Source organism: Scyliorhinus torazame, chromosome 9 (genome assembly GCF_047496885.1).
Source record: "Scyliorhinus torazame isolate Kashiwa2021f chromosome 9, sScyTor2.1, whole genome shotgun sequence".
Taxonomy (NCBI): domain Eukaryota; kingdom Metazoa; phylum Chordata; class Chondrichthyes; order Carcharhiniformes; family Scyliorhinidae; genus Scyliorhinus; species Scyliorhinus torazame.
Window position 1 is genome coordinate 182,385,664 of NC_092715.1, and position 12,007 is coordinate 182,397,670.

General features: G+C 48.6%; 1 protein-coding gene across 5 annotated transcripts in view; it reads left to right on the plus strand.

Annotated features, from left to right (window-relative positions):
* The window catches only part of dock8 (dedicator of cytokinesis 8), a 451,209-nt gene that overhangs the window by 77,980 nt on the left and 361,222 nt on the right, over positions 1-12,007 (plus strand). For all 5 annotated transcript variants that reach the window (XM_072516863.1, XM_072516865.1, XM_072516864.1 and 2 more), the window contains exon 2: positions 2,962-3,067. In XM_072516863.1, the coding sequence (XP_072372964.1) occupies positions 2,962-3,067 (106 nt within the window). The remainder of the gene's footprint in view (positions 1-2,961; positions 3,068-12,007) is intronic.

Here is a 12,007-nt window from a genome sequence, read left to right on the forward strand (position 1 = left end):
GGGAAGTGCTGCGCAGATTTGGGTTCGGGGAGGGGTTTATCAGTTGGGTTAGGCTCCTATATAGAGCCCCGGTGGCGAGTGTGGCTACGAATCAGCTGAGGTCGGAGCACTTTCGGCTGTACCGAGGGACGAGGCAGGGGTGCGCCCTGTCCCCCTTGTTGTTTGCATTGGCAATTGAGTCTTTGGCGATGCCACTAAGGGAGTCCAGGAAATGGAGGGAGTTGGTCCGAGGGGGAGAGGAACATCGGGTGTCGCTTTATGCGGACGACCTGTTGCTGTACGTGGCAGATCCAGTGGAGGGGTTGGTGGAGGTCATGCGGATCCTAAGGGAGTTTGGGGACTTCTCGGGCTATAAGCTCAACGTAGGGAAAAGTGAGCTCTTTGTGGTGCATCCAGGGGACCAGGGAAGGGGGATAGACGACCTTCCATTGAAGAGGGCGGAAAGGAACTTTCGGTACTTGGGGATCCAGGTGGCTGGGAGCTGAAAGTCCAGGTCAAGCCGAGTTGGGGGTTGGCATTATTTGGGGTAACGGACGAGCCGGGAGTGCAGGAGGCGAAAGAGGCCGGTATCCTGGCCTTTGCGTCCCTGGTAGCCCGGCGGAGGATCTTCTTACTATGGAAGGATGCGAAGCCCCCCAGTGTGGAAGCCTGGATAAATGACATGGCAGAGTTCATTAAGCTGGAGAGGATAAAGTTTGCCTTACGAGGAACTGTGCAGGGGTTCTTCAGGCGGTGGCAACCGTTCCTAGACTATCTCACGGAGTGCTAGTTGGAGGTCAGCAACAACCCGGGGCGGGGGGGGGGGTTCCCCAAGGGTACTCCTGAATGTCATATGGGGGGGGTTAATATATGCGGAGAAACCCAATGTATAAGTAGTTTATTATTTTTGATTGTGGTGTTTGTGTTCTTTTTGTTATGGGGGGGTGCTTGTTTGTTAAAAAATTGTTGGAAAAATTTGAATAAACATTTTTTAAAAAAATAATAGCTTCATTGAGAATTTGGAGGCAGTTTTGCCAACACTTCGGGTTGGGGGCCGGATCAAGGGAAATGCAGGTTCGGGGGAACCACAGATTTGAGCCAGGGAAGTGGGATGGAAATTTTCGGAAATGGGAGAAGAGGATTAAGACACTAAAAGATTTGTTTCTTGGGGGTCGGTTTGAAGGATTGAAGGAGCTGGGAGCGAAGTATGGTCTGCAGCAGGGGGAAATGTTTAGGTACATGCAGGTTCGAGATTTTGCCGGAAAGGAGATGCAGAGTTTCCCGGTGGAGCCGGCCTCCACATTGCTGGAGGAGGTGCTGACGACGACGGGGGGACTGGAGAAGGGGGTAGTGTCGACGGTTTACGGGGCTATTTTGGAAGAGTAGAAGGCACCACTGGAAGGGATCAAAGCAAAGCACCACTGGAAGGGATCAAAACAAAGTGGGAGGAAGAGTTAGGAGAGGGTATGGAGGAGGGGGTCTGGTGTGAGGTGCTCCAGAGAATGAACGCCTCCACCTCGTGCGCGAGGTTGGGCTGATACAGCTGAAGGTGGTATATAGAGCACACCTCACAAGGGCAAGGATGAGCCGATTCTTTGAAGGGGTAGAAGATGTGGGTGAACTTTGCAGGGAGGTGCCCCGCAAATCACCTTAATTTGTTTTGGTCCTGTCCGAAGCTGGAGGATTACTGGAAGGAGGTGCTTAGGGTAATCTCTAAAGTGGTGAACGTGAAACTGGACCCGGGCCCTCGGGGGGGGCCATATTCAGGGTGTCGAACCAGGCAGGATTGGAAACTGGTGCGGAGGCGGATGTTGTAGCCTTCGCCTCGTTGATTGCCCGAAGGCGGATCCTGATGGGATGGAGAGCAGCCTCTCCACCCTGTGCCCTGGCGTGGCGGGGGGACCTGTTGGAATTCTTGACTCTTGAGAAGGTTAAGTTTGAACTGAGGGGAAGGATGGAGGAGTTCTACAATCCATGGGCATTATTCATTATGCACTTTCAAGAACTGGATAACTTTGAACATTAGTTTGGGGGGGGGGGGGTGGTGAGGGTTGGGCGGAGGGGAACTGTGTGTGTTAATGGTGACTATGGGTAATTCCTGATTCATTTTTGTCATTTGTTTGTGTTAACATGCGGGCTAATATTTGGTGGGAGGATGGGATCGTTGCTATTGATATGGGGATTGACATTATATTTGTTACTGATTATTGTTTATTGATGGTGGGTGCAAACTTGAGAGAAAATGTGAAAGAAGAGGAGAATAAAAATATATTTTTTCAAATCATGAAAAAATTGATGGAATACTCCTTTACTCCCGCTTAGTTTAACAATTACACATGTTTTAGGATTAATGCGAATTACAAGTACATAACTTAATAGTTTCATTAACACAATCCCTTTTAAGCACACAAGATGACTGGCAAATGACCATCTCTGGTGCATAGGTACCAGTGAACTCCGAGTGAATGTTTGTGGATGTCTCCTCGGAATCGCCCCAAACACACTTTAATATTTTTTCGCATAATTATGTTTTCCAAGTGGTTTTCCAAATTACACTTTTAAACAAAGTTTCTGCTCCACTTTTTAAAAATAAGTTTCATTTTTTCCAATTAAGGGGCAATTTAGTGTGATCAATTCACCTAGCCTGCACATTTTTGGGTTGTAGGGGTGAGACCCAGAGACTGGGAGAATGTGCAAACTCCACAAGGACAGTGACCCGGGGTCAGGCTCGAACATGGCTCCTCGGCGCCGTGAGGCAGCAATGCTAACCACTGCGCCACTGTGCCGTCCCAACTCAAGGAAAAATAAGGGTTTTTAAGCTAGTAAAGACAGGACACGAGGTCTGTATAAATTGCACTGAACCTGCTATTGATCTGTAATAGGAAATGAATTATTGAATTGTTAATGACAATATAATCATGTAAGATTTCTGCCATTATCCACATCTAAGTTTTTTAATGTAATCCTTTTTTTTTATTGTAGATATTCCTCGGCTGAAATTAGGAGACAATGTTTTCAACAAACAAATCCAGCAACTGTTTGTCAACAACGCACTTCAAGTGCCTATGGCTCCACTTCATTACAGATAGTAAGTAAAGATTTAGTTTCAATTCATGTGAGATTGCAAGGCATATAGTGTGTATCGTTTCTTTAATTTAAAGAATTAAACCGAGACATCAATTTAACTTGTACTTCGAACTAAGGGATCATTATGAGATTTCCCACAAACTCATTCACTAATGTTACAAGAAAGGAAAAGTACAATGATGGTTAGAAAAATTAATGTAGATTAACTGGGAGAGCAGCAGTTCCATTATTATTGCATCAAAGATGTTCATAATTTCCAGTTCATTTTGAAGCTCTTAAGATTAAGGATGTTAACACTGAGGAATGGCTCCCCCACCAAGCAGTCCTCTGTCAATTGTCCTATAATCAGAGTGAAACACACAATGCTCTGTTCAACAATGTACCTTAATGTTCCGGGTGCGGCTATGCAGAGCTAGGTCGCATATTCGGCAGCTCCTGCTTGGAACGGACTTTTGGGCTCTTTTACAGGGCCCCCATGGCATTTGTTTGACATTTCCTGGTGTGGGAAGAAGGCTGCAATATTCCCCCGACAGTGTCCCCCAGGAAGGGTATGTCTCTGGGTTGCCAGACACGGCAGAAACAGTAAAACATTTGGCTGCAACTGCAGGATAAACAGGGCCTCTTCCAGCATGCAGGCGGGGGAAGGGCAAGCTTAAAGCTGCAAGCTGACCTGAGGGCCTGTATCAAAGGTGAATTCTAGCAGCAGAGGGAACAACTGTGAAAAGATCTCATCAAGGCCACTGAAGGTACTTCCGGTTGCGGTGATGCCTAGCTAGCCGCACGCTTCGGCGGCTCCAGCTCTGACGGACCTTCGGGCTCTTTTAAGAGCCCCAACGGGGAATTTTTCGACGACGCAACCCGGTGTGGGGTGTGTGAGAAGGGAGTCCCCCCCCCCCCCCCCCCCCCCCCCCCAAACGAAGGAGGAAAAAACCGGCAGCTGCAGCGCGAGGAATCGTCAGAAAGAGAGAAGTACAAGATGGCGGCGGAGAAAGCGCAGGCGACATGGGGGCCTGAGCAGGATGAAATTGTGAGATGGTGCGTGGAGCTGCTGAAGAGGGAGGTGCTGACCCCGTTGCTACAGGCAATTGAGGGGCTCAAGGAGACATTAAAGACCCAGGAGACAGAGCTCCGCGTGGTGGAGCAGAAGGTGACAGATATTGAGGACGAGATCCTGGGCCTGGCGGTTAAGACACAGACGCACGAGGCACTTCATAAAAAGTGTACTGAAAGGATCGAAGCCCTAGAAAATGGAGCGCGAAGGAAGAACCTTCGGATACTGGGTCTCCCTGAGGGTGTGGAAGGAGTGGACTGTGGAGCGTACGCAAGTACGATGCTGAGCTCACTGATGGGTGCTGAGGCCCCGACAGGCCCCTTGGAGGTGGAGTGGGCAAATCGGATTCTGGCGAGAAGACCAAAAGCGGGAGAACCACCCAGGGCGATAATCGTGCGATTTTACCGCCTTAAGGATAGAGAAGAGGTCCTGAGATGGGCTAAAAAGGTGCGGAGTAGCAGATGGGAGAATGCAGTGGTACGGGTATACCAGGATTGGAGTGCGGAGGTGGCGAGAAGGAGGGCGAGCTTCAACCGAGCCAAAGAGGTGTTGCATAAAAGGAAGGTGAAGTTCGGGATGCTGCAGCCGGCAAGACTATGGGTCACGTATCAGGAGAGACACCATTATTTCGAGACGGCGGAGGAAGCATGGACCTTCATCAAAGAAGAGAAATTGGATCGGAACTGAGGGACTGATGCTGCAGGAAATGTTATTGTTAATGTTATGGTTGAAGTTAATTGAGAAGTAAATTGGGAAGGGGGGAGACATTGGGGAAATGTGGGCGCCGGTGAGGGGGGAAAGACGGGACATAGTTGGAGAATGGGGAAGGGGAGGGGTCAGGGAAAGGGATGTTCCCGCGCCAGAAAGAATAAGGCGGGAAGACAGGCGCAAGGCGGATGGGAGTTCCCCACACGGGGGGGTCGAGGAGTGAGCAGGAGTAGCCGGGGTCAGTTGAAGTCAGCTGACTTACAGAAGTAATATGGGGGGAGCAATCATGCTGGAAAGAAATCTAGCGGGGAGGGGGGGAGGGAGGGGGGGGGACAACTGGGTTGCTGCTGCGGAAATCCAAAAGGAAATGGCTAAAGACTGGGTGGGCGGGGATGGTGTGCGACGCTGGGGGAGCGAGCGGGAGCGCGGAGGCGGGATATGAGACTGGCCTAGAGAAGGTAATGGCTAGTCGACACGGGAAGGGGGCAGGTAGCCCCCTAGTGAGGCTGATCACGTGGAACGTGAGAGGGCTGAACGGACCGATAAAAAGGGCCCGAGTGCTCGCGCATTTGAAAGGACTAAGGGCAGACGTAGTTATGCTCCAAGAGACGCACCTAAAGGTGGCGGACCAAGTTAGGCTAAGGAAAGGATGGGTGGGACAGGTGTTCCACTCAGGACTGGACGCAAAGAATAGAGGGGTGGCCATTTTGGTGGGGAAACGGGTAGCATTTGAAGCAAAGAACATCGTAGCAGATAGCGGAGGTAGATATGTAATGGTGAGTGGCAGGCTGGAGGGAATGGAGGTCGTCCCAAACTGGGACGATGCGGGATTTATGAGACGGATGCTGGGGCGTATACCGGACCTGGAGGTAGGAAACTTGATTTTAGGAGGGGACTTTAATACGGTGCTGGACCTGGGGCTAGATAGATCCAGCTCAAGGACCGGAAGAAGGCCGGCAGCGGCCAAGGTACTTAAGGGGTTTATGGACCAAATGGGGGAGTGGATCCATGGCGATTTCTTAGACCTAGGGCTAGGGAGTTTTCCTTCTTCTCCCATGTCCATAAAGTGTACTCCCGGATAGATTTTTTTGTTTTGGGAAGGTCATTGATCTCTAGGGTGGAAGAAGCTGAGTACTTAGCCATAGCGGTTTCGGATCATGCCCCACATTGGGTGGACCTGGAATTAGGAGAGGAAAGGGAGCAGAGAACACTCTGGCGATTAGATGTGGGATTGATGGCGGATGAGGGAGTGTGTGCAAGAGTGCGGGGGTGTATTGAGAGATACCTGGAGGTCAATGACGACGGCGAGGTCCCTGTGGGAGTGGTATGGGAAGCACTAAAAGCGGTGGTCAGAGGAGAGCTGATCTCTATTGGGGCCCACAAAAGGAAAACAGAGGCCAAGGAAAGGGAAAGATTACTGGGCGAGATTTTAAGGGTGGATAGGGAATTTGCAGAGACCCCGGAGGAGGAATTGTACAGGGAGAGGAGACGACTCCAGACGGAATTTGACCTTCTGACCACCAGAAAGGCGGAGGTACTGTGGAGGAAGGCACAGGGGAGGAGGTATGAATATGGGGAAAAGGCTAGTCGCCTGTTGGCTCATCAATTGCGAAAGAGGGCAGCAGCGAGGGAAATAGGAGGAATTAGAGACGAAAGGGGAGACACGGTGCGAAGGGCAGGAAAGATAAATGAGGTGTTCAAGACCTTCTATGAGGAACTGTATAGGTCTCAACCCCCAGAGGGAGAGGAGGGGATGCAGCAGTTCCTGGACCAATTGAGGTTCCCGAAAGTGGAGGAGCGGGGGGTGGTAGGCCTGGGGGCACCGATTGGGGTGGACGAGGTTATTAAGGGACTGGGAAGCATGCAAGCAGGGAAGGCCCCAGGACCAGACGGGTTCCCGGTGGAGTATTACAGAAAATATGTGGACTTGTTGGCCCCGTTGATGGTGAGGACGTTCAATGAGGTCAGGAAAGGGGGGACTCTACCCCCGACGATGTCGGAGGCTACGGTATCGTTAATTTTGAAGAGGGATAAAGATCCGTTGCAGTGCGGGTCCTATAGACCCATTTCATTATTGAACGTGGACGCCAAAGGTACTGGCATCGAGGATAGAGGACTGTGTCCCGGGGGTGGTGCACGAAGACCAGACAGGGTTCGTAAAAGGGAGACAACTGAATGTTAACGTGCGACGACTATTAGGGGTGATAATGATGCCCCCAGTGGAGGGGGAGGCAGAGATAGTGGCGGCAATGGACGCAGAGAAGGCATTTGATAGGGTGGAGTGGGAGTATTTATGGGAAGTGTTAAGGAGGTTTGGGTTTGGGAACGGGTTTATTAACTGGGTTAGACTTCTTTATGGGGCTCCAACGGAAAGACTGGAGAGAAAGTCCTGTAAAGGGACGAGTTTAGAGGCGCTGGTGACGGCGCCGCTACCGATCTCACCTAAAAAGTTTACCACGAACCCGGTGGTGGCGGCAACATTGAATATCTGGGGACAGTGGAGGCGACAGAGAGGGGTGCGGGGAGCCCTGGTGGGGTCCCCAATCAGGAACAACCATAGGTTCGCCCCAGGAAGAATGGATGGAGGATTTCAGAGCTGGTACCAGTTGGGAGTTAGGAGGGTGGGAGATTTATTTATAGATGGGACTTTTGCGAGCTTGGGAGCATTGGAGGAAAAGTATAAGTTGCCCCGGGGAAATTTCTTGCGATATATGCAGGTGAGGACGTTTACTAGACAACAGGTGAGGGAATTTCCGTTGCTCCCGACACAGGGGATACAGGACAGGGTGCTTTCAGGGGTGTGGGTCAGAGAGGGCAAGGTGTCAGAGATTTATAGAGAGATGAGGGAAGAGGGGGAGGAGTCGGTGGGCGAACTAAAAGGAAAGTGGGAAGAAGAACTAGGGGAGGAGATAGAGGAGGGTATGTGGGCTGATGCCCTAAGCAGGGTAAATTCCTCTTCCTCATGCGCCAGGCTTAGCCTGATTCAATTTAAGGTGCTACATAGAGCACACATAACGGGAGCAAGATTGAGCAGGTTCTTTGGAGTGGAGGACAAATGTGGGAGGTGTGGCGGGAGCCCGGCAAACCACGCACATATGTTTTGGGCGTGCCCGGCACTGGAAGGGTATTGGAAGGGAGTGACTGGAGTAATTTCGCGGGTGGTGAAGGCCCGGGTCAAACCAGGCTGGGGGTTAGCTCTGTTTGGAGTTGCGGAAGAGCCGGGAGTGCAGGAGGCGAAAGAGGCCGACGTTGTGGCCTTTGCGTCCCTAGTAGCCCGGCGCAGGATCCTACTCATGTGGAAGGAGGCGAAACCCCCCGGACTGGAGGCCTGGGTAAATGATATGGCGGGGTTCATTAAACTGGAGCAGATAAAGTTTGCCCTGAGAGGATCGGCTCAAGGGTTCACCAGGCGGTGGCAGCCATTTCTCGACTACCTCGGGGAACGTTAGAGGGAAGACAGATGACCAGCAGCAGCAACCCAGGGGGAAGGGGGGGGGGTTTAGTTTAGTTTAGGTCAAAGATAAAGGGGTTTTGTTACTTGTGTATTGTTAAAAATTTCTGTATTGTTATTGTTGCGTTTGCTTTGTAAGAGGGGAAAAATTGTTGTTTGGGAAAAAAATTTCAATAAAACATATTTAAAAAAAAAAAAAACAATGTACCTTAATCCCACTCTCAAAACCTACTGATAATTCAATTTCCCAAACCATTATCCTTCTGACTTGTGTGACTGGTCATCTTCATTCAATTATTTGAGGAAAAAATAAAGCTGGAGAATGATTCTTGTTTGATGAGGATGACTACACCAGTATTGTTCTTCATTCTATTAAGTGGACGTCTAATATTTATGTGTGCCAATTGATAGCTTTCAAATGTTTAAATATTGTACAAAAACAATGGATTAAATTGGTGAATAATTTGGGTATTTGTAAATGGGAACATACACTAATTTCATTCCAGATATTTGTTTCAATTCTTACAATTATTTGAAAGAAAAAAAGAAAGACTTGCATTTATAGAGCACTGTTCATAATCACCGAATGTCTCAAACCAATTTCCTGTCAATTAAGTACTTTTCAAAGTATTGTAATGTTGGAAAAATGGCAGGCTCCCTGCTCCCTGCTCCCCAAACTCTCTCAAACAGCAAGTGATCGTAACCATATAATCTTTTTTTTGTGATGTTGATTTGAGGGATAAAAATTGACCACCTTTGCTGATGGATGTTTCCATCAAAATGTCTGCCAATCTTATTAATTTGCATAGTACGGTTACCATTGACAAAAAACAACAGAACCATCAACAGTCTGGGACCAAGGAACGCAACAAGTTTTCAAATGCATTACAGATCTTTTCAGGATAAACCATTTTTTTAAAAACTATTTGAAAAATTGCTGTGAAACATCAAAAATTTTTTTTTTTTTTTTTGCTGCACCTTAATTTCTGGGAATTTTGAATGTGAACCAGAATAATTGCAGGAAATTTGTATACGGCTGCTCACCTCGTGGAGGTTAGGGAAACGGGGATTGTCATAATGTTGATATGAGCTGAGATGTGTGCAAGGACAGGGATGGGTGAATTGATTGAGACTTAATTACCTGCCTGACTTGCAAGTGCCCGAATATCCTCAATCTTTTTCATGGGCATTTGTTGTACTCCCTGCTGCATATCTCAATAACAACAACTTGCATTTATCGAACACTTTCAACGTAGCAAAACATCCCAAGGCATGATGCAGGAGTGCTATCAAATAAAATTTGACATGGAGCCACGTAAGATATTAGAACAGCTGAACAAAAGCTTGGTCAAAGAGGTCGGGTGGAATTCTCTGTCCCCGGGACATCGAGAATGTGCTCCCTGATGGGATGGAGAATTGGGTGTCGGGCAAAATTGTGATCGGCGCCTGGTGCCGAACCAAATTCCATGCTCTAACCCTTTGTTGATGGTATAAATGAGTTCTACGCCACACACCAGCGGGAGAATGGAAATAAATGCAAATTGATCCCGGCGTGGGGGGGGGGGGGGGGTCTCCCTTCAGGGGCGATATGCTCCGTCCTCCTGTGATTCTCCGGTCCCCAAGGCCGAGAATCACGTCAGTGAGGTTCACTTGTGAACCTGACATGGTTGACCTCGCGGTTGCCTCCTTGGCCTACCACAAGGACCACCGTGCCAGGGCCACGATGGTCGAGACCATCCGAAGCTCATCCCTCCACACTAGACTGCAGCCCCCAAATTTCCAGGTACCCCCTCTCACAGGGGCCCCTGTGTTAGGGAGACATCTTCCCCCAAAAAAGAGACCCCTGTCTGGAAACTGGCGAGCAGTCCAGAGACGCATTGTAGCTATAATAGAAGGTAAGAGAGACCATGGGGGAAGGTGGACATAACTCGACATGGAGGATATGAGGAACCATGGAGGTGATGAAGGGTCATAGCTTGGCATAAGGGCACATGTGTAAGACCTTTTGAGCTTATCTTTCAAAACATTCCCTCATCCAGACTATGGTTCACAACAACTCTGAGGGGCCGTGAACCATGAATCCCTTAAAAGCTGGCCTTACTCCATGAAGATTACAGGGGTATTGATGATGCCTTATCCATTATGGAAATGATCGGGTCACGAGTGTCGGATGTGGGTTTGCGCCTAGCAGTAGCCCACACACTTGACTCTCACTTGTGAAAATTAGGGGCGCCAGAAATGGATTTGGGAATCTCAATTGGGCCCCGGCTGCCATTTTTTCACCCCCACTGAATCTCCCCAACTTGTGAAAATCCAGCTTTCTATCTCTCCACCTCTCTCTGCAGCTGCAAGGCATTCTTTCATTCTCTTCCCTATCTTAACACATCCTTCACCTTGTCAAGAGCAAGCTTCCTAGTGGAGTGGACATCATCTACAGGATGGTCGGAAAACTTTGCAACCTCAACTGGTTGAAATCGAAGAAGAAGGCAACACTGACATTTTCAGTTTGAGGATAACAATGCTATCTCCACTCTCTCGGAAGACAATCTTCAAGCTATGTTTAACACCTTCACAAAAGCATACCAAAGAATAGGTCTCGGCCTCAAGGTGACCCAATTCCTTTACCAAACCTCCCCAGGGCAGGATTCAGTCTCTTTGTTAATGCGGAGATCCAACATTGCATCCGATCTGCGAGTGCCACCTTCGGACGCCTAAGGATGAGAGTCTTCGATGATCACATCTATGCTGAGACCAAAATCCTTGTGTACAAGGTAGTCATCCTCCCAACACTTTTTTTATGACTCAGAAACTTGGACTAGGTACTTAAAGTCCTGGAGAGGTACCATCAATGCTGTCAGAGACAGATTCTCTGCATCAGCTGGGAGGACAGGTGTACTAACACCAGTGTCTTTGAAGGAGCCAAGATTGCCGTGTGCTTAAGATGCCAGAGACCCGACTGCCAAAACCAGATCATCTTCGCCCCACTCGAGGAAGGCTCCAGGACACGAGAAAGACAAAAGCTTCAAAGACAGACACCCTGAAGGCTTACCTCAAGAAATGCACCATAGATGTCCACATGCGAGACTCTTGCTCAAAAGAGGCCTACTTTGAGGAGCCTCCTGATTTGAAGGAACACAATTCTTGGAGAACAAGACAAGAGGAGGTCCAGAAAATGAGCCTGTGAAAGAAATACCAGCGATCTAGAGTCCAAGGACTGATCCCACTTCCTGGAAACGGCGGTTAGAGATGTCTCTCTCAGCTAGGGATCATCAGCCATGCAAAGACCCAAAGAACCCATGCCTTGTGATCACTGAAGACCTTCATGTGCCTCAGTGTCAAATTCTGATTGATAATTGCTCTTGTGAAATGTTGTCGGACATTTTATTATGCAAAAGCATGATACAAATTCATGTTGCTGAGGCAAACTGTGACATCTGCATTTTGTAAAGAAACACGAGGTGAGTTGAACATTTTTATTTGTGTATGTCCCTGCAGAGAAACCATAAACCAAGATAGCCATTCCTAATTAACCTCCAATGAAGGAATTAACCAGTAAGATTTAAATTTTTGCAATTTTAACTTGCCATAAATCAGAACCAACAAATGTTAAACCTGAATCAGCAAGCCAATAATACTTCAAATAAAAAGCTAAGTTTTATTTTAAATGCTCTTACACTTGCACTATGACAAGCTCCCACATCACCCGTCGTACTTGCACTATGACAAGCTCC